The sequence below is a fragment of the Python bivittatus genome, unplaced genomic scaffold, assembly GCF_059951505.1.
Source record: "Python bivittatus isolate LINGU-HERP-01145 unplaced genomic scaffold, Pbiv_v1 ctg000400_np1212, whole genome shotgun sequence".
NCBI classification, from domain to species: domain Eukaryota; kingdom Metazoa; phylum Chordata; class Lepidosauria; order Squamata; family Pythonidae; genus Python; species Python bivittatus.
This window is the reverse complement of record NW_028277073.1, coordinates 9296133-9317837: the sequence shown is the minus strand read 5'-3', so window position 1 is coordinate 9317837 and position 21705 is coordinate 9296133. Positions and strand designations below refer to the sequence as shown.

At 35.7% G+C, this 21705-nt stretch overlaps 1 protein-coding gene across 6 annotated transcripts in view; it reads right to left on the bottom strand.

Moving 5' to 3' along the window:
* The window catches only part of PCDH15 (protocadherin related 15), a 435688-nt gene that overhangs the window by 179521 nt on the left and 234462 nt on the right, over nucleotides 1–21705 (bottom strand). For all 6 annotated transcript variants that reach the window (XM_088144402.1, XM_088144401.1, XM_088144400.1 and 3 more), the window contains exons 12-14: nucleotides 15035–15169; nucleotides 12446–12595; nucleotides 1009–1202 (exon numbers count right to left, since the gene is read on the bottom strand). In XM_088144402.1, the coding sequence (XP_088000528.1) occupies nucleotides 1009–1202; nucleotides 12446–12595; nucleotides 15035–15169 (479 nt within the window). The remainder of the gene's footprint in view (nucleotides 1–1008; nucleotides 1203–12445; nucleotides 12596–15034; nucleotides 15170–21705) is intronic.

The following is a 21705-nucleotide window of genomic DNA, read 5'->3' as shown; positions in this document are numbered from 1 at the left end:
TAAGAATGCATTGCCTGGGGGGGAAAAGTTATCTCCAGCTCAGTGATCCTTTCAGTTCCAGGATAGTTGGAGATATTACCGTTAAATGATATATGGGAATTTACAGAAGCAATTGCTACTTGTGCTTTCATGGCTTAAGCTGTCTCTCTTCCTTTCTCTCATTCTCAGTCTCTTAAACTGACCCTCGCTGATATGGGTCAAGCAAAATTACAGACTTAAATCACTGGCATTTAAGTTGATACTTAACAAATTAAATAGACAAGAATTGACTTTTTTTTAGAAAAGTCAAAACATATTTGATCTACTGAACTTACTGCACAGAAATAGATATGTACTGGGTATATTTTCATTTCCTTCATGATGCCTATTTGTACAAATACAAAGGTTGCAGTTCTGTATAATCCTTATCTGGGAGTAAGATCCACTAAACTCAATAGATTTATTTCCAAGTAGACTAAAATATAAGATTGTGCTGCAAAGTAATGTTTCAATACAACAATTAGTAAAGGAGTAGCAGACGTGCTTCTTTTAAAGAAGCTGGTTCATCAGGATGAAATTTGGGAGTACTATTCTTTTACAACAGGTCTGGGTATTCTACAGCATTAGCTTCAGCCTCCACAATGCCCTCTGATAGTGCTGCCAAATCTTAATAACATGGTTGCCAAAAAAGAACAGCAGAATTTCTTATCATCTTGAGACGGATATATAGAAAAACTGTGGTATAAGATAAAACATAGAGTTAACATTGTTTAAAAATGAAAACCTGCTCCCTGATCTCAACCTAGAAAGAATAGAAAATTCCAGCCCGGTCTATATCTGATGTAGCTTCATCTATTTCTATCATTGGTCCACTCCCTACAGCTCTCATCCCACTTTCCCAATAAAGTAAAATTCCTGGCCACCAAAACATTATTCACCTTGGCTTCATCCTTCTTTATAAATTACAGAGTTGAAAAGCTAATTTCTCAGCTATGAACAGCTAAAGAAATAAAGTCAGGTATGATTTACCTTCTCTGTGCAAGTGGAGCACTGTCAGATGCTTTGACAGTGAGGGCATAGGACCGACCTACTACCAACGTAATTCCTGGTGCAATGGTGATAAGGCCTGTCTTATCGTTGATTATGAAGTCTCCCTGATCACCAGCCAAGATTTCATATCTAATCTGCCCATTTGGACCTTCATCTGCATCCATGGCAGTAAGCTGCAATTGGAAAGAATTAACATTGTAGGTTTATTGTTGTTTTGCAACAAGAAGAGTTAAAGTACATCAAATGGATCTTTTGGTATATGCTGTGATATCAGACCTAAAACAGTCAGGTGTTGGATTATGACATCCTATGTTACAGAATGATACAAAACCTGAAGAAAAACATTACTTAACCCAGGAGTGTGCTTACTGAGTTATATTCAGGGATGTCTTTGTTCCAGGTCATCATTATTTATCTATTTATATTTATTCATTGATTTATACTCCTCCATTTTATCTGGAGGCATTGAAGGCAGCTAAAATTTTAAAATAAAAAATAAATAATTAAGAAGTAACAAAAAAACAGGTTAAATTCAAAAAGCCTGGTTGAAAAGCCTTCTGTACCACATCCCATTTGGCTCTGAAGTGTACCATTACCCTCATGAGCATTTGCGGGGGGGGGGGATGAAAGGCCTAGGGGGATGGAAGCAATTGCAAGAAATGGATATTCTGATTAGCAGCTAGTGAAGAATACCACCATCAGTAATAATTGTCTTAGAGGAACACAATCCAAGTTGTACCAGACATTCTGAACTGAAACAGCTCAGTGGTTAAATTAACACGTATCCACCTGTTCATCCAATATTTTCACATATGCCCATCTTTTCTCTTTTGAGAGGATAAGGATGGTTGAGAAGTTTTCCAGTGGCCTCTGCATGTAAGCTATGCCTGGATGATTAACATCCACAGGCATGCTGAGACTTCTATCAAGGATAGTAACTTCAAAGGTGCACTGTAAACATGCTTACTAAGGAGTAAACCCAATTAAGCACAGTATGACTTCCTTCAAAATAAACACACATCTTTTGAATGGCTGACAACATCGGCTGCAGTATTCAAGTACTCAGCTCAATGAGGTGCCTTTTTCTTGCTAAAACTGTGAAACTATTATTTTAATTGTGTAAACATTTCTTTATCAAACTACTCATCGTTGTTGACCTCCTAAATTAATGCTATTAATAAAGGTTGAAGGCTTCTTTGAAAACTGTTATATTTGGCCTTCTCCATTTCAGCAGCAAAGGGGGATGGGAGAAAAGATAAATCAAAGCCTTTCACAAAATACCAGTCCTAACCGTTTAATTACATACTAGGAACCAGGCCAAGTTTTATTCTGACAACACGAAAAGGAAAACTGGTAGAATACACAAATACCTAAATTAGCGAAGTTAATTAAATTTACAAATGAGCATGCTTTGAAATGCTAAGTTATCTGAATAACATTTGGGGGGCAAAAATATGTCTGAAAGGGAGCATTAAAGTCACAGAACTGTCATCATGCCCTATGGTTCTGAATGGGTGAATTGCAGGTGTCTTTGGCAGATAGGCCCCAGTTTATATGATTCTGGAAATTCCTGAATGCCTAAAAGAAGCTGAAACAAGGATCCTTTCTGCTTTTCCTGTATATCTCATGCAGTAGCAGCAATTTTGTTCACTAAAAATAAGCAGTCCTCACAACTTGACAATGATGAATCTGTTCAGTTACTGCTCAAGAAAGGCCTGATTTGCATTGCGCAAAAAGAAAGCTAGAAGAAACTCAGACCGCATCCTGCCTTTAACAATGCCAGGTCTTTTATAGTAATGCCACTTTTCATTTGTTACTGTCATTTTTAAACAACGGTTAGTTCAGCTGGACAGAGCTCTCATTACCAGAGATATTTTTGGCCAAAACATGGAAAAGCTAATAAGACATCTTGACTCGTGTAGTTCAATATCTGTCATGAACTAAAAAGTTCAGGCAAATTGGTCTCATTCCCAAATGCCTAACATGATTATTTCCTGCTGATCTAAATTGAAACTTGCAGTTGTGCACAAACAGCTTTGCTTTCCAGGTTCTATGCTTGGAATAAGACCACTTCCCAGAGTCATACACTATTAGCATACATTTATTTTAGCTATTTGAATCGTGTGAAAATTGCCATGGAACAGCGCAGCTGACACCTTTGGATTAATAAATTATTGGGGTCTGCCATCACAAAATGTACATAGCTTCTGCGGATGGGTTCTTCATTTGCTTGTGGTCTCAGACTTATACTTAATACAGAGCAGGAGTTTATTTATTTATCTGCAGTATTTATAAGCTTATCTGCAAGATTTATAAATTGCCTCAATCATTTGTTTAGACTCAACTTTGATACGGGATGTGTGTGGGATTCTTTTCTGCTTCCAGTTTTCTTTTTGACCACTCCTACTAAGGATGGAGGAAAGCATTTGAAAAAGTAGGGACAAAAAGGCATGTGAGAAATCTGTGACATCACATCTGGGAATATATGGACACTAGAGCTACTGTTGGATATACTGTTGGACACTATATACTTAGTGTGAGACCAAAATGAGTACAGTCCTGAAAGCATGGGGATGAAGACATGACATTTATATTACCAAACCATATAAGTATGTGACTATTTTATTAACTACATTTCCACTGTTATCAAGAGGCAAGGCTCTCTGGGTGCCTCATAAAATTGAAGAACCTTACAATAAGTATCATCTGAAGTCTAAAACAGGCATGGATAAAATTTAAATTTTAAACAACAACAATATATAAGAGCTGGAGGAGTTAGAAAATTGAAGAGGTTTTTTCTATGGTCAAAGCACATTTCTCCAGCATGGGTATATATGTAAGAAACATTCTTTCTGGGAAACTGGCCATCATCCAATTAGCATTATCATTTACATGGTTTTGAACATGGTCTTCCCTGAAAGGTACATCCAGTCTTCTTTGCTCATTTCAGAAGCCTATGAGACTGAAGGTAATACAACTATAACCAAAAGTTGTAAAACCACTTTTGTGCATTTTCTCTGTCATTTATTTTTTTATATTCCAACTAAACAATTCAAACTTTGGTTCAAATCAACTGAACTTTGCCCATTTTTTTCTTAACAGCAAAGAGAACACTATGCCCATTGCACTGCTCTCTGAAGTGTGTGCAAATTGTGTGAAACCTAGGCCACTGCTGTGCACCACAATGCATATTCAGATAACTTGAAGCCTATGTTATTTGTATCAGCTGAAAACTTGTGTCAAAATCTACCAGCAGAAATCCCAAGTGTTTTATGTATTTATTTGATTTGTATCCCACATTTCTACTCAAGCAATTATTCAAGATGGCTCAAGCAATGTGACATTGTGTTAGACTAGGCCTAGTTAACTTCCAAGCTAAGACAAAGCAACAACAAAAACAAACCCAAACTCAATAACCTTAATTCCTTTTGAATCCTGTATTCTAAAACAAATGAGGTTAGGATGCAAGGAAGTCATAGCCAGCTTAATATCCATAAAGTTAACCCCCTATCAATTTTGGCACCTAGGACTCAGTTCTTAATTTCCAATTCTTATCTTCAGCTGATTCTTCCATCCCAGAACATGCATTTCATTTTATTTTCATTAGAATATGACCACAAAAATGTACGCTGTTAAGGAAAAAAGTAAAAATAAAACATAGATACACACAAAGCAATACAGGCTATTATTTTACAGTGCAGTTCATTTTACTTTCATTAGAATATGGCCACAAAAATATAGGCTGTTAAGGAAAAAAATAAATGCATAAAAATGCATAAAATAAATAAATACATTAAAATACATTAAAAATAAAAAATACAGACTCTTATTTAACAATGCAGTTATATACCTATCTTCTCAAACTTAAGCTCTGTTCTCCATAGGATTGCAGGCTTAGATAATCCCCCTATAGTAGAAGAAACTTTGACCCAGATTTAAAAGATTTTTCTTTCTAAATGCTGCTGGTCATTTTATTTAAAAATAGAAATGAAGGCAAGGAGGAGGGTTGGAAAAAAACCAGAAACACCTAAGGAGACAAGCAATAGCAGGAAAAAATGAAGAGAAATAGAGTATGGAAGTTGTGGATAGACCACAGGATTTATTTTCAATGTTCTTTTTCAAAAAGATAAATCCATTTCAGCTTCTTTTCCTAACAGAGCTCATATACTGTACAGAGATTGGATAAAGAAAAAATAATCTTCTCTATACTCTGAAAATGTGGCACTTAGGAAAAAGCATAAAAGGAGAAAGTATTTAATGAACTATGAGATTCATTATTACAGATCTGAAAGTTACTCTTACGATATCATTGAGAAAGGCAAAGACCCAAAGTTCAATTGGTTGTAACCAGTCAGTTAATGAAGAAATCAATCCCATATAATAGATAGTTCATGGTCATTCTTCCATTCAGAGAAATAAGTAGCTAACAGTTTTCATCAGTCTGGAAATCCAAAGATGTTTTACTTTAATTGTACAAAGAGAGGATTTTAAGGGCAGCCAGGCCTGAATTAGGGAAAAGCAATGTAACTATCTGGAGAATCAGCTCTGGAAGTGCTTGGATTATCTGTTTAAATCTACTTAACAGTCAACATAAATAGTACAAACATTACAAATAGCTGGCCACACTGGGATGACTAGTAGTGTATTTATTATTTAATGATCTGAAGGAAAATTTGCAACATTCAGTCAGCCAATACTGATTACAAACTTTTTTAATATATAAAATATAGATGAATGGAGGGAGATTATCAGTACAAAACTATCTGGTCAATAGTCAGCCTGAAGACGTGTGTTCACAAAGGGTTTAAAAGGGACATATGTCCCATAATCCAGCAATGTCTCATTTTCCCTTTACCAGGAAAATCTTCAAATTGTTAAAGGCTAGATGAAACATTTTTGAGTTTATATTTTTCCCAGTCCCCAACACCACCAGGAATCTTATAGGTGCATACCATTGCTTTCAAAACAAGCCAGTGATTAAGAATAACTCAGAGAATAGCATTTCAGAGTGAAAATTTGATTCATTCAATTGACTAATTGAATATAAATTCAGTTTGGAGGGGTAACTATTTAAGTACCAAATGAAAGATTTGGATTATGCTGGTTTGTCAAGTAAGCTATAATGTTATTTCTGTTTTGCTTTTTCTTTTACAATTTGAAACAAATATACTGTAAATTGGTGCACAGAAATGTGTTTTACCTAATAAGCAAATTTAATAGCTTTATCTTAGTGTCCTCATTTTTCAGTGACTTGCGTTTTGTTAACTGCATGTCAAAACATGACATCATACTTGCCCTCTGATGTAGACTTTCTCCTACTTTCTCTTGTATCTGATATCTGAAACTATTTTAAAATTGTTCCATAATTGGAGGAATCGTTCTCTCTATATAAAAAAATAATGCTAAAAGAAAAGAAACCAGAATGGTGTTTTCCTATAAAAGAAACTTAAAATCATGAAAGATTAAGATAGAGGTCATTCAAAGTAGTAGTCTCAGGTTTAATTTTCAGCCAATCTATGATCTAGTTGGGTTTCAGCTTCTACCTTCCTTTATTGTAAAACTTATTAACACTGTATCTTTTCCTGAGTGTTATAATGTAACTTATTAATACTGTACCCTGAAAGTGTCAACACACTCCATGATCTTTCTAGCTGGGGGTATATAGACAACAGTTAATTGGTATGCAAAGTAATCTTTCAACTAGTCATCCTAGTTGCACAGAACAGAATTCAGCATGCTTGGGGTCAAAACGGGCTCTGGTTATCCTTGTGGAATTTTAGCCAAAACATGCTAAAACTTACCAATATTGTATTCTTACCATCAGCAAAAAAGCTTCATATGGCATGGATGCAACTAAGAACAGTCTAGTTTATTCCTTCTCTACCTTGCTAAAGGCTTTATGTGATTGACCAAGCTGTGATGGGCATTGGACATCAATAGGAAACATTGAAAGTAGAAATTGAAATGAATTATATACATGATAGGTCCAAGAAAGAAATGTTGAAAAGAAAGTGATAAATGCAGTGAGAATGTGCAAAAATGGTGATACTACAGGTATGTAATGAGATTGTTGAAACAGAAGTGTGAGATTTGCTCATGGAGTGGTTGTGTGCAGGGTCATTATGTAATGTGGCAACAACCAGTTGTAACAACTGGCTCTTGATTCTCTTCTTCACCCAAACATGTGAACGCATTTCTCATTAAACACGCAACTCCATTTCTCTTTCTTTTTCCCATCACTAAGCACAAAAGATGGGCTAAAATGTTTATTCCTTTCCACAACTTAACTGTAAGGGGACTGATAGCTTGCAACCTTATAAAACCCTATTAGTTCAAACGGTGCAGTGCACTGGACTCCCATTGTAAGGGCTTCTCCTGCAAGTATAACATAGAAGAGACGCAGAAGTCACCAGGGCTCTGCATGATGTTTCTCAGGAGGAGGAGGAGGAACAACAGTAACAACATCTGGTTTTTCCAGATTGGAATCAGATCAGCTATATAACACCCCTGCTTATGTGATCACCCCTAGTATGTGTGTGAAAACTACATTTGTGTCTGAAGACCAGGGGAATACTGTGATTATTCCCCTATACAAAGGAATAGAAATGTTAGCAAGAGTAAATGCAAAAACTACAGAGAATTAGTTTGTTTAGTATGCCTGGAAAGATGTTTGGCAAAACAACATTAGAAAAAGTACAAGAGGTAACAATGGGCAAAATTTGGCAAATGTATTTGGTTTTATGCTGAAAGCTATGTGCAGATTAGATATGGTTTTTTTAGCAGGTCAGTGAAAACTGTATGAATGTGAGAAAGTTTACTGTTCATTTAGAGAGGGCAAGGGTAAGCAAAGCCTGCATTATTCAATGTTCTACATGAATGTGAAAATGAAGGGTGGTTATTGAATGTGGCAAGTGTGGTATTAGTGGAAGTAAAACATGAGTGATAATAAATGGAATGTTCAGTGAACAGTTCAACAATAAGTAAGACAAGGATGTATGATGTCTCCTTAGTTATATGTAGGTATGTATCTACGTATTTATTTATTTATTTATTCAATTTGTATGGCCAACTCAGCAAGTTACTCTGGCCAGCAAACAATCTTAAAATTAATTAAAACAAATTCTCATCAGAAATACAAAAATTAAAATATACAGCAGCCGAGGAAGATATCACTATTGCTGGTTGTTAACACAACCAGGAGATGGGACCCTTCACACCCTCAGGACCCTAGGCCTGGGCACAGAACCAGGTCTTTACTACCTTGTGAAAGGTCAGCAGAGTTGGGGCCATCCTGATATCTGGAGGGAGAATGCTATATAGGACGGGCACTACAGTAGAAAAGGCATACCTCCTGGGTCCTGCCAGGTGGCACTCTCTGGTCAATGGGACCTTGAGCACGCCCATCCTGCCTGACCAGATCGGACACCCAGAAACAAGAAAATGGATGTATAGATTTATATAAAATATAATATGGATATATTTATATTTATATAAACATAGATAAATATATAAGGAATGACATTAGAGGTATGTTAATTGGGGATATGAATGTGTATATACTTTTGTATGCCTATGATATTGTTCTTGGCTGAGAATCTGAAGGATATGAAGCAAATATTAGATAGATTTTGTTATGCAGCAAGGAGTATGGACCTGAAAATTAAGGTACAAGGGAAGCTGTGTTTGACAATGTATCAGTCTATCCAGAGACTGATCCAGACTCAGTTGACAGTTTCGAAAGCAATCAAAACAACCATTTGCATACTTCTTAGTTAGCCAGGAAGTGAGCTACTGTTTCATTAGTTCTCAAGAATGCCACTTTCAACTTTATTTATTTGATTTTTTTTAATGAACTGAAAAAAAATGGATTTTAAAGTAAAGGCAGTATGTGGTCTGTTTCAAGGAATGAATGAAAAAAATAGTTACTTTTAAAAACTTTTTTTAAGGAGGGAAGAGTGAATAGACTGAGAGGAAGTGTAAGGAAGTGTAAATCTAATGAAATTGTGGTTAGATGCAGTTGACAAAATTGACAAAAAGAGGTGAGAAATCTGAAGAACAAAAATCAGTGTATGAATTGATCTATGAATGTAGTGAAGCAATGGTGGCTTAGAAAGATATGAAGAGGTATTATGAATGATGTTGATGTAATCTAGACTTATTAAGGTTTCCTTTTCTTTTTTCTTATGTTCTACTTTTCATTTCTTTTGCTAACTACTTCCTACTTTTTTCTTCTCCTTCTCCTACTTTTCTTCTCCTCAATATTCAGAATTGTACAGGGAATATAGTGATACAGGTAGTCCTTGACTTATGGCCACAATAGGGACCAGAAAATTCATCGTTAAGCAGTGCAGTCATTAAGTGAGGCATCACATGACTGCACCTGATTTTATGTCTTTTTTTGTGGCAGCTGTTAAGGAAATCACTGCGATCGTTAAGTGAATCACATGGTTTTTAAGTGAATCACACAGTTCCCCATTGATTTTGCTTGTTGGAAGCCAGCTGGGAAGGTTGCAAATAGTGATCACATGACCCCGGCACTCTGCAACCATTGTAAATACATGCCAGTTGCCCAAATTGTGATCACATGACAATGGGGATGCTGCGATGGTCATAAGTGCAAGGACTGGTTGTAAATTACTTTTTACAGTGCCATTGTAACGTCAAACAGTCACTAAACAAATGGTTATAAGTAAAGGACTACCTGTAATGCATTATTTTGATAATATTACAGCTGTTATTTGAAACAGCTGATATTCTAGACCAAACAAAATTTCACTCTAAATTAAATTATTCCTCTCAGCAACAGCAAGAAACATACACCTTTTCTCAGACTGCTTCTTGTATTTGCCCTCTGTGCTTATATGACAGTCTTTATTCTTCATCCACAGACAGTACTATATTTCTTTTTCTTTTTATGCCAAAGGAACCTTTTTTGTCACACTGGCCAGTTACCTAAATAACCACAACTTGTGATAACTGACAATTTATCTGTTCAGGAAACTACCACGATTATCACTATTTATTCTAACGATGAAAAGGGAGACTTCCTTATAGCTTACTAGTCTTACATAGCTACCTATGTTTGCATTTCAAAAATAGGTATCTATGCCACCTCAGCTGTATATGGAATGACAACCATTTAGGTGGAGAACTGTAAAGGTCAGTTTCAAGATCTTATAATTAATATAAGAAACCTTTTTACAACATTGAAAGTAATGAATCCATCTGGATGTATTATACATCAATAAAGCTAATCAATTGGCCAAACAGCAGAAAAAGACTTCCGAGACATTGCCTCTTTGCTCCCATGAGGAAAATTGAATTTCCTTGGCAACAAAAATTTCTCTGAAGGGAGATCAGCCATCTCGTGGAGATCAAAGTTTATTTCATACAGCTAATTTCAGCATTTGTTACACAATTATTGCAGTATAATATTTATTAGCCACTTTTTTTTTTGCAATGTTCTATCATCTATGATGAATAGCACATCCAAATCAGATAGTTAGTACAACACTATCAGCATAAATAAGAGGCTCAGCTATACACCTTAATAGCAAGCCTGCCATACTATACTTTCAATAGAAGAGAATATATGTAGCTCAGGGTTGAACTGTGGAAACCTTGGTGCTCTCTAAGCTCAGTTGTTTGTTTGCAGATGTTTCATTACCCAAGTAGGTAACATCATCGGTGCGAATGAGTGTGGCATTTGTCCCCGTTTATATACAGTAGCTTGTATTGCCAGTGTTGGTGGGGGTATGGTTTTCTCCTTGGTAGTTCCTTGATTAGGGTACTGTTTTCTGCTTGTTTGTCTAGTGTTAATCCCTGCATATTTGGGCATTGGCTGCTGGAGAAGATGAGTTCTGGTTTTCTTGTTTCCTTCTTAGCTTTTTTATTGTCTCTTTTGAATGGTGTGAAAATGTGATTGATCTCTATGTGGCAGAGGAGGTGCAATGTGAGTACGGTGGGGCTTGGGGGGCTGCTGCCGGGTGGGAGAGGGTGCACAAGTGGCCGGGGAGGCACAGCATGAGCACAGCAAGGTTCGAGGATGGGGCATGGGTGGGGAAGACTTAGCCCAGCAACTGGTGAACTTCCCTGCTGGCTTCCATATAGATTTTGCTTGTGGGAAGCTAGCAGGGAAGGTCCCAAATCACAATCATGTGACCACAGGATGCTGCAACCATCATACGTGCAAGCCAGTTGCCAAGTGCCCAGATTGTGATCATGTGACTATGGGGGTGCTGGGACAGGCAGAACTTTGAAGACCAGTTCTAACCATGACTCATTCAGTGCGGTCATAACTTTGAACAATCATTGAACAAGTTGTTGTTAACCGAGGGTTACCTGTAGAGGCTAGGTGACTTTCAGAAATTGTTTTGAAAGGATTAATTTAAATTAGATGCACATACTAATTTAGTATATTTTAGAAACAAAAATATAAAGTGGAAATCTATTTTTAACAGAAACACTTCAATTTCAAGCAGAAGTATGTAATTTCTTCTCATTTGAAGTACATACCAAGCTTCCAAAGTGTGTTAAAGGCCCCACTGAAAAATATATGGAACCAGGATTCAAAGTAGGACCTATCTGAAATTTAAAGAATGAAGTCTCTGCCAAGCTTTAAGGTACCTGCTTTATTCCTTAAAATCCTCCTAACCACCACCATTCTCAATGCATACAAAAAATTGGCTGAATAATTACCATCAGGACAAATGTTTATCTCAGCAACTGTTTATAGTGATTATAAACTGAGGAACAGCAGAATCTTGCTGTATAACTTTTCACATCAATTTATCTGAATGAAGAGCCAAATGTTATGGTAAAGAGAATATAACAGAGATAGTCATTAGTTGATATTTGGCCTAAGAATCTATTAATATTGGTACTGGAATATTTTCTCAATTTGCTGGATGACGCTCCATCTTAACAGGGGAGGAACAATTATAGTTTGTCTGACAACAAACTTGAGTCTAGCTAGCAACCATGTCATATTGTGAACCCATCCGACTTTCTAGGAGGTGCCCTGCTTTTTAGAATCTTCTAGCAAATAGCAAAGAATAAGATCCTAAAAACAGTTTAATTCCTCCTACACAACTTTATTTTCATTTTTAAATTAATTTTTATTAAAGAAACTTTTACAGAATAAAAACATTTAATGAAAAAAGAAAATAAGAGTGGTGAGAAAAGAATAAAGAAACGAAAAAAGGAGAGAAAGAAAAAAGAGAAAAAAGAAAGAATATAAAGCAATGATTTCTGATCTTCTTTATAGCAGTTATAAATGCAGTCGAATTTTGTCCTCTCTCTCTAAGGTTACATCATAACTCCCTTCTTTCCATAAGACAAATTTATTTTCACATGTCTTAAAAGTTTTTATAAAAGAACTGGCTAAAAACACAAGGATAAGGAACTGTTCTATTACCTTGATAACACTATCTCCAGGCCTCATATCTGTGTAGATCTTCACACTGTATGATATGTTTGAGAAGGTTGGAGAATTATCATTTGCATCAAGCACAAAAATATTGACTGTGACCGGTAAGCTTTCTTGCACACCATCGGAAGCTGTAACCTTCAAAATAAAGAGGCATGAGGAAACGGTTGTAAAAATAATGTATATAAAATCAAATGCGACTTTTTCCTTCTGCTTTTTGTTATTTTTACTAAATCATTAACCTACTAGCTTAAATACTTAGAAACCAATCCCTTTGAAGCCATCTAAGCATCTATTTAATATGCATCAGTCACATTTCACGTATCATTCCATCTAAGAAAATCATGGGCATTTTAAAATTATATTTAAAATTAAAATTACTATTTTATTTTATTCTTTATGGATCTCATCACACTTTCCAAATGGTGTAGACCTAATTCCCATGGTAAATTACCCATGGCTTATTTTGTGTGATTGATTTCAATGGGAATTAAAGTGGTCTCATTTAGTCTGGAATTAATCTACATTTTTACAAACAATTTATAATCCATAAGGATCTAAGAATAGTTTTAAACTAACGGTAAACACATTTTCCCTGTCTAATGTGTAAAAAATGTCTTTTTGCAGGAAAAACAATTCTGACCATTTTAAAATGAATAATTATTATGTAGATACAATACTCTAAAGCAAGGATCAACAGTTCTTTTCTTTTTATCTAAGGACCATACTTTCATTATATTTTTCACCTTCAAAGACTTCAGTAACATAGATTTGTATGTATTCTTTATTACAGTTGCTGACCAGCAAATTAAACAGTCAGCTTCTTAAAAGAATAAAAGAACAGAGCACAGCAAGCCACAGCATTAGAAGAGAAAACAAACATTATCTGGAAAAAACAGTAAGACACCTAAAATCTAGAATGTTTTTAAGACATTGATAAAAGGACACATAACAATTTACTATAATGCCGTGAGTACAGGAATACAGGCTACATAATAGAAACAAAGTGACAATTTAAACTAAAATACTGTAAATTAAAGTAAAAATATTTTAAGCATAGAATGCTGGCATTGCCAGGAATGGCAATTTCAGTGGGCTGGACAGATCAGAGAGATTTGAAGAAGCAAAATAGCTACCTCATGCCCTGTGGAGGCCTAAAGCATTTACGACTGTCACAGTGTCCTGCAGTCATGTGATTGCCATTTGGGGACTTCGCAACCAGCATGCATTTATGATTGTCACAGCATCCTGCAGTCATGTGATCACCATTTGTGTACTTCCCAAGCAGTGTGCAACAAGCAAAGTTAATGGAGAATGCGGAAGTAAAATTGTAAGTCGCAGTCATGCAATGTTTCACTTAATGACCACAGTGACTCACTTAACGACTGAATGGGAAGTGACGTTGTAAGTCTGTCATGGTCATATGATTTTCTCCTTAGTGATTGAGTTGCCAGTCCCAGTTGTGGTCGCTAAGTGAGGTCTACCTGTATTGGTGAGTTGTGTGCAGCTTACAGACAGCCTATTCCATTCTAAGGCATCACTTGAATGCCTTAGAATGCTGATAGACATTAACCATAATAATACTCATATAATTATTCCAACTGATAACAATGTAAGGAAAACAAATCAAGACTGTCTACAGCTTGGTTTTTCAAACTTTTTCAGACTGTGGAACCTGTTAGTTAAAATCCCAGAACCCCTATTCAAGAGGCAAAGCTCTACTATTAGAAAATTGGCTGCATTTGAGTGAACTTTTTCTTTGCCCTTAATTTCTTACAACAAATTTTCAAGGAATGCTAGGGTTCAGAGGAACATAGTTTGAAAAATCTTGATCTGCAGTATGAAGGCTGCATTCAATAATAACCAGAAAATTCCTGGGGAAAAAACACATATCACTTGTGCAGGGACAAGATGTTGGATAGTCTGTCTCTGTATTGTTGACAAAGAAGTGATAAAGATAACCAGTAATGTAAAAAAAAAAAAAAATCCTTTTCAGACAGATTGAAGGACTGAAGACCTTAACTGAAAACCAAGGGGTCGAATATAACAGGGCAAAGTTTTAATTGTTTAATCGCCAAGAAAAGATCTAATGGTTTATGTTAAAGGAAGATAGATTTCACTTGGATATCTTCAAGCCGAATTTAGACAGCCATCCGTTGGAGATTCTGTGGTTCTACATTTTTTTTTTTTAATTCAAGGGATAAAAAGGTACTTCAAGGGATTCTCAGGAAGTTCAATGAGTTGGCCAAGCTGAACCTTAACTCTAATCCTAACCTTCCAACTATATGGCTGAATTTACACAAAACACTTCACCAGGCCAACTAGAGACCCATCAGTTGCATTTGTAGATCTATAGAGCTTTGTTAATTTTAACCTTACTTACAGTGTTGCTATTTAACATGTTATGCAAGCCCAGACCATTTTATTATTTTATGTCCAATGGCTTATACAATTTGGTGAAATTCTAACAATTTTCTTAAGATCTCTGCCAACGGAAATTTCAGTGATTAAGCTTTTGCAATAGTTGAAAAGATGACTGGTGTGATTCTAACAAGACTCTTAAATCCCATTGCTTACCGAAAATGTGTACAACTGCTGAAGCTCTCTGTCAACTGGCTGAAGTAAGGTGAGGTAGCGGGTTATTCCATTCTGAGTCACAGTGAAAAATGTATTGTAGTCATTTAGAAACAGATGGAGCAGCGGGTCCTTTGTCTTCAAAGTGAAACAAAATGATAATTACATTCTCAAAGGGATAACAACAATACACATAAAGACTATTTTAATGATAGCACTAGATATCAGGACTAACAATGACATTGAGGAGAAAAATGTAATCAACATAAATTGCTGGAATAACTATTTCTCTTTTGAATTGGAGGGAGATATTGGGAAGTAAAACCCTATTCTCACTGCTTTTAACCAAAATTTGAGAGAGAAACCTTCATTATTTTTCTCAGTAATTAAGACTCTGATCATAGGTTTAGGGCAATTAGGTATTTAACAATTATTTCTATAACAAACTTAAAAAGCAATGGAAGGGTAAAGACTTCTGCCACCTGCTAGATGAACAAAAACCTCAGACCACAGCAAAATAATTATTTGGTTTGTTGATAATATATTTACTACAAAAGCCAGTTCTCAACAACCTGAATTTTAACACAGCAAGGGAAAAAGGATAATTTCTGATTCAAAACAACTAGCCTTCATTGAAGGTCTTGAGAAAACTGCCAGGATGCTTAATGCAGTTGGAAAGCACAACAGCTTTGAAATTTTGCAACTGGTTTGGAGCTGTGGATTTTGCAATATAAAACAAAAGACCGAGAGGTTAAATTATATGGCAATGAATGATCTTAAAAAAAAAAAAAATCAGAAAAAGGGCCCATATCATCTGGAGATACAGAGTACAAGAATGACAGAGTGATGGATTCCTGCACTTCAATTCACATGGTTTTCTTATGTGTGAACAATCACTACAGATTTGTTAAAAATATTGAAAAAACTATCAGCCTGACAAATTGCCCTCAGCGTAGCATAGCCTGACAGTATGTATCTTAACACTATAATCAAAGATGATGAGACACAAAGCAATTAAAAATAAGTGAGTCAGACACTCTGGAGAAATGTCACATTTTTTCCTCTATCTTCCTGGATTTCATTCTTGACCTGATTTGTTCCAGTTTCTTGCAGAGTGGTAACTCTACACTTTTGAATAAATAAGACAACCCCATGCACCACAGAAGTAGCAAAGGGCAGTGCTCTCGAGGTTAAATAGTATTTCTCCATTCTAGTAAAGGATGCTGTGTTAATAGAAAGCCATTGGCTCCTGGGCAGTGAGTCAGCTGTGCAGAGAAGTAAAGGACTGATTTAATACCATCAGTTTTCAGACCAAAAAGCCACAACACCAGGACTTCCCCTTTCCAAAAGTATTGCAACGATTTTTTCTCTCTCCATGTAGTAATAGTTAGTTTTGGAAACATTCTGCAAAATTATTGTGAAGATGTTTAGCATGTCAGTTCACCTAATAGCCTTTCTGTTGACTAATTATTAACTTGAGATCTTAGAAATACCTGAAAAGTAATAATAGTTATTGCTAACTAGATCTAGGCTGTAAAACCTTTTGCAATCACTAGATGGCAGTAGACAGAGCTACAGAAAGTTCTTTGCCTGTGTTTAAATTTAGAGTCCAGATCTGGTAGTTCTAGTATGAGTAGACATATATCCTTCAGGAATATAACCCCACCACTGCAATCATTTGGAAGAGAAACAGCAATCAGGGAAGGAACTACAGATTTTTTTTTTATTCTTGATATATTGATTTTTTTTTTTTTTTTTTCATTTGCTCTCTCTTACACATTAAGCTTGAGGTCAAGCAGTACCACAGAAAAGCCTACTATATACACACACAGAAAGTGGAAGAGATGCTTAAAAGAGTACAATATATGAAAACAGCCTAATAAAAAGATAACTTAAGATGAGAAAAAGTAGGTGATCCGTGCATTTTGGTCAAAGATATGTTTATCTCTAGCTTAGAGATAAGATGTAGAAACACAGACATAAAGAACAATCCATAAAAATATTCACTCATGCTTCTACTGTTTGCCATAGAGATCATTCTTACTTTATTAAGTGGGTCTTACTCACTCATAACTCTGTTAAGTATATCTAAAGAAAGCATATATTTCTTTAAATTGATTTTCTTCATTCTATTGTGGTTTTAATCTTTGTTTGCTGCCAAGAATTCCTTGGTAGATGGACAGCCACATACATTTGTTTAATAAGCAAAGTAATAAATAAGTATTAATATGACAAGCTATAATTAGCTAGTTTTGTATTTGTTGTGTAGGAAAATGAAAGTTTTGGCTTTTTATTTTTGAAAGCAGAGAATAGATTATTGTTGTGAACCCTGAAAAAGACAATATTACAAAAGTAAACGAGTGAAGTGTCAAATCTACTTTTAGTTTTAAAACCAATGGATGAAACTTGCTTTAACAATGGGTAATTTTCAAAGAAAGCATAAAGTACATGTTCATTGTGATGCTTTCAAACACTATTATATAAGTTGGTTATACAGAAATGGTCTGGACATAAATTCAGCATTATGATATCTGGAAAAATAAAGAATTATTCACTCAGAAAGAACATTAATAAAAAAAACTTCAAGGGTAAAAGTTAACACAGCAAAAAGAAGGTGTTAATACGCTTAAAATACCTACAGGAATGGCACCTGATGGAATCTAAAAAAGCAAAAATAAACACATAAATAGAATGAGTAGAAGCCCTTGCCTATATAATACATAGTACCCAGTAAAATAGTCTATTGAAGTAAGATAGAAAATTAGGTGATCAACATTCACTATGAGGACTTTAGACACTTCCTTATAAAGATTACAACTATGGGCTGAAATGAACTATTATATCAATTGCTACATTTCTCTCAATAGCTTTCCATTATACAACTGAAGGACAGGGGCTCCAATTCATATGATTTTGCTCTTCTGCCGATGTGCTGCTTGCACCATAAGATCACTTGTCTGAATTGCTGTTGACAACCAAAATAACGGTTCTATGCTAGTTCTCAGAAGGCTAAAAGAAAGGAAAAATTCCATGGTAAAAAGGGGTGGAGGTGCATTAAGTCATTTCCATTATACTATGTATCTGGTTTTTCATTATCTTTCCTTATATTGGGCCTTTTGGTTTATCCAACATTAATTCCGAAGCCAATTGAGAAGAGTTAAAGATAACTCTGGATTTTTAATTATTCAGTTCAATTATTACATCTTAAATAGCAGGACTATAAATCTGTTCTGATACATATTAAATAAAGCCTCACAAATGAACTTCCTCTCTAGATTGGGAGTGTTACTTGTCCTTAATAAGCTAGCTCTCATACCCTTTGTGAATGAAATCAGCATGTACTGTATTACTGACCTTCGTGGATGAGCTAATGTGCTTGAAGAGGCTGCAGGGCATTTAGCATATCAACTTAGGTTTTGAGCAGAGTGATTATTAACATCTACAAATAATCCATCTTTCCCAAGTTCCTTCTGGATTCCTCAAGGCCAGTCTGTGATCCCTTTGTCATTGCTGGGTCATTGTGAAATTTCAGCACAGAAACCTGATGTCAATTGTATCGAAACTGCAAATTGAACTGATTCTTCAAAGGAAACTAGAAATTCTGAACTGACCCTCTGAATCAACGTGAATTGGTGAGTTGGAGAGGATTGATTATTGAAATTGAATCAAACAATTTATGTTGGCTTGGAGAAACTCTGAATAGCCCCAATAGGTCATTACCTGCTGAACTGTAAGTAAATGTTTTAGACTGATGCCCTTCTCTTGGGGTGATAGTCCATTTAATATGGTTTATCCCAGGAGATTTAGGGAATCTGGGCAATTCCTGAAAGGAGGAGTTTCTTGTTTAAATAGCTCAGATTCCAATTGAGATTCTACCTTCAGTATGGCATAGTGAGTTGGAACAGGATATTAAACAATCACTCTCTATCATCCCTTCTTACCCTCCAACTACAAATTTATTTATTTATTTGTTATTTATTTATTTATTAAATTCATATGCCACCCATCTCCCCCAGAGATTGTTCCATAGCTTCCCAAAGGGATAAGAAGGAGATTTCTTCCCCTCAAAATGCCACTGTTTTATGAAACCTGCACGCCGATCCTCCTTATTCCTGTAGTCCCTATACCTGAAGTTTTGAAATAGGGATGATTCTGAGACCATATCCAGATTCCAGATCAAAATAATCAAGAGATGTGAAACTCCATCCAGGAAGAATAGTTTTCCTTTCCTCCTCCTTGCACACTACGACATATATTCTTGTCGTATGGATTACCACGTTATTCAGCATTATCTCTATTCTATAAACTATCAAATTGTACAGCAAATTAAAATCTGCTGGAGAGCTGGGTCTCACAAAACAAGCAATTTACTAGAAATTTGAGCTAAATCAGATGAGGCATCTGGGAAAACATCCAAACTACATACTCTTAACATCTACTCCCTATATTGTCTTAGGATCATATTGTATGATTTGGAAGTTAATAAAGAATGAATCCACAGGGAGGAAAATAATAGCACTCTAATTTAGACAACCGCAGTACCTGATAGCAGTCACTATTAATGTTTCAGAAGAGAGTAATAACCACCATTCTTTCTTAACTTTTTTTTTTAACCAATCAAATGGGGATAAAAATGCCAAAAATGACATGTTAGCATGGGCCATGATCTGGGTCCATTACATTTCAGCAGCATGGTTTAACCTCATGTATAAATCCCCAGTCAAATTATATTAGGCTTGAAAGTGTCCAACTTTGAGTTGTGTCTTGTGTTGCATTTTTTTTAAAATGAGTTTTAGCAAGCTACGAAAGTCCACTTGCATTAGGTTTATTTTGCCTTCCTATCCAACAACTATTTTTTTCTGATGCATTGCAAGATGCTGCTGAACAACATTATCCCAAATTTAAATCCTCAATGACATTCAGAATAGATTTCTTAATACTGTTTGTAAAAGAAAATCATTAGATTTTAGTTTGTTTAAATAGCTATATACATTTCCAGAACTGATATTTGGTATAGAACTCTGAGCCTGTCTAGTTAGATACAAATGGCAGAATTCATTTCAGCAAGTGCAGCTTTTCACTGTCAAGCATGGAAAAGGAGGGGCCAATTTAAGATACAATTGAAGGAACATTACAAAGGATATATGTGTGTGTTTTGAGTGGGGGAAATATATAAAAATCTCCAGGCTAGGATGCTTGGAACCCACTGGGGATGTTTGCTACGTTTGGGTGGCTGACTGGATTTGCCATGTCGCCATTGTTATATGCTGTTTTGATTGCATATTGCTGTTTTGTTCTTATGCTTTGAGCCACCCAGAGTTGATTAGAGTTGGGCAGCAGCTAAGTAGAATAGAAGAAATAAATAAATGTAAAGAGGAGATATACGCTAATCTGAAAAGATATCCACAAAGCAGAAAAGAGCAATAAAGATGGTCTGCAGATCAATTAGGGATTAAAACATGAGAAGAGTAGCTTTTCTCATTATTGAAGGATAAGATGTACCATATTTACCAATAGGAAGAGGAGTTCTCCCCCCCCCCCCAATAATTACCTGAGACTTAAAAAGGTAATCTTGCATGGCTAAGAAGAATAGAAAGCTGCTGAAAGGCATCAGCATTTTTGAAGATTAGCTGTGCATGCTGAATTTTAACATTTTTCTAACTCCTAAACACAGTCTCCCTTGCTTTTCTTTCCTTTTCTATTATCTCCTTTTCCTCTTTCTCTCCCCCCCCCACCTTCTTTGCCTAGCACAGTTATCCCTCCTCCCATCTCTTAGATTTTCCCCCATCTTTTTGGTTGTTTCTGCTGAAAGAAGGGAAGAGAGCATAACTATATGTGAGGATATATCTGTGTTCCTTGGTGTGAAAGTGGTTCTCATGCGTGGGACAGAAGGGTTCGACTATACTGGGTCATCAATCCATTTTATAAATGGGGATAAATGGGGTATCTTATATGGCGTGTGGCTTCTGACAGATAGGGGTGTGAGTGTGTGCGACATGGACATATTTATTGGTGGGTGAGACATCCCCAGAATTGGTTTCAGCTGGATTTGGCAATCTTAGATATCACAAGGTGGAAAGCTGTGATGATCTGTATTTTTTCCTATCTTCCATTTGGGGGACAGCCATTTTAAATAAAGGTTCATCTTTCTTTTGGGGTAAATATGTCTTCTTCATAACTTTTAAAAGTTTAGTAAGTCATGGTGCTCTGACAGTACATATGTGTGAAATCATGATCTCTTTCTACTCACTACAGAGTAGAAACCATTTCATTTTTTTCATACACACAAACAACTTGGATGGAGCTATCAAACTTCCTTAGGTATTTCTTCTAACAATTAATCAGGCTTTCTGTTAAACTTTGCTCTTTCTTTCTGCATGAATTTGTTTAGTGGCTTGAACGAATTAGGCCAAATTAAAATTAATTGGAGCCACAGTCCATATTATTTTGATTCTAGCATAGGCTAAAATTACTTCAGTTGCTGAAGCCACTAAGGAAAATATTTTATTGTGTTTGGAATATATCCTACAAGCAAATGATTAACATGAGAAATACAATAGAAGGATAAGCTGTTGATAACTGGTTCTCAAAGTTCTGAAATCTTAGTTTCTTCTTTTTCATGTTACATGCAGCACGGATACTGGAATCTAACATTTGGGGACAGCTGTGGCATA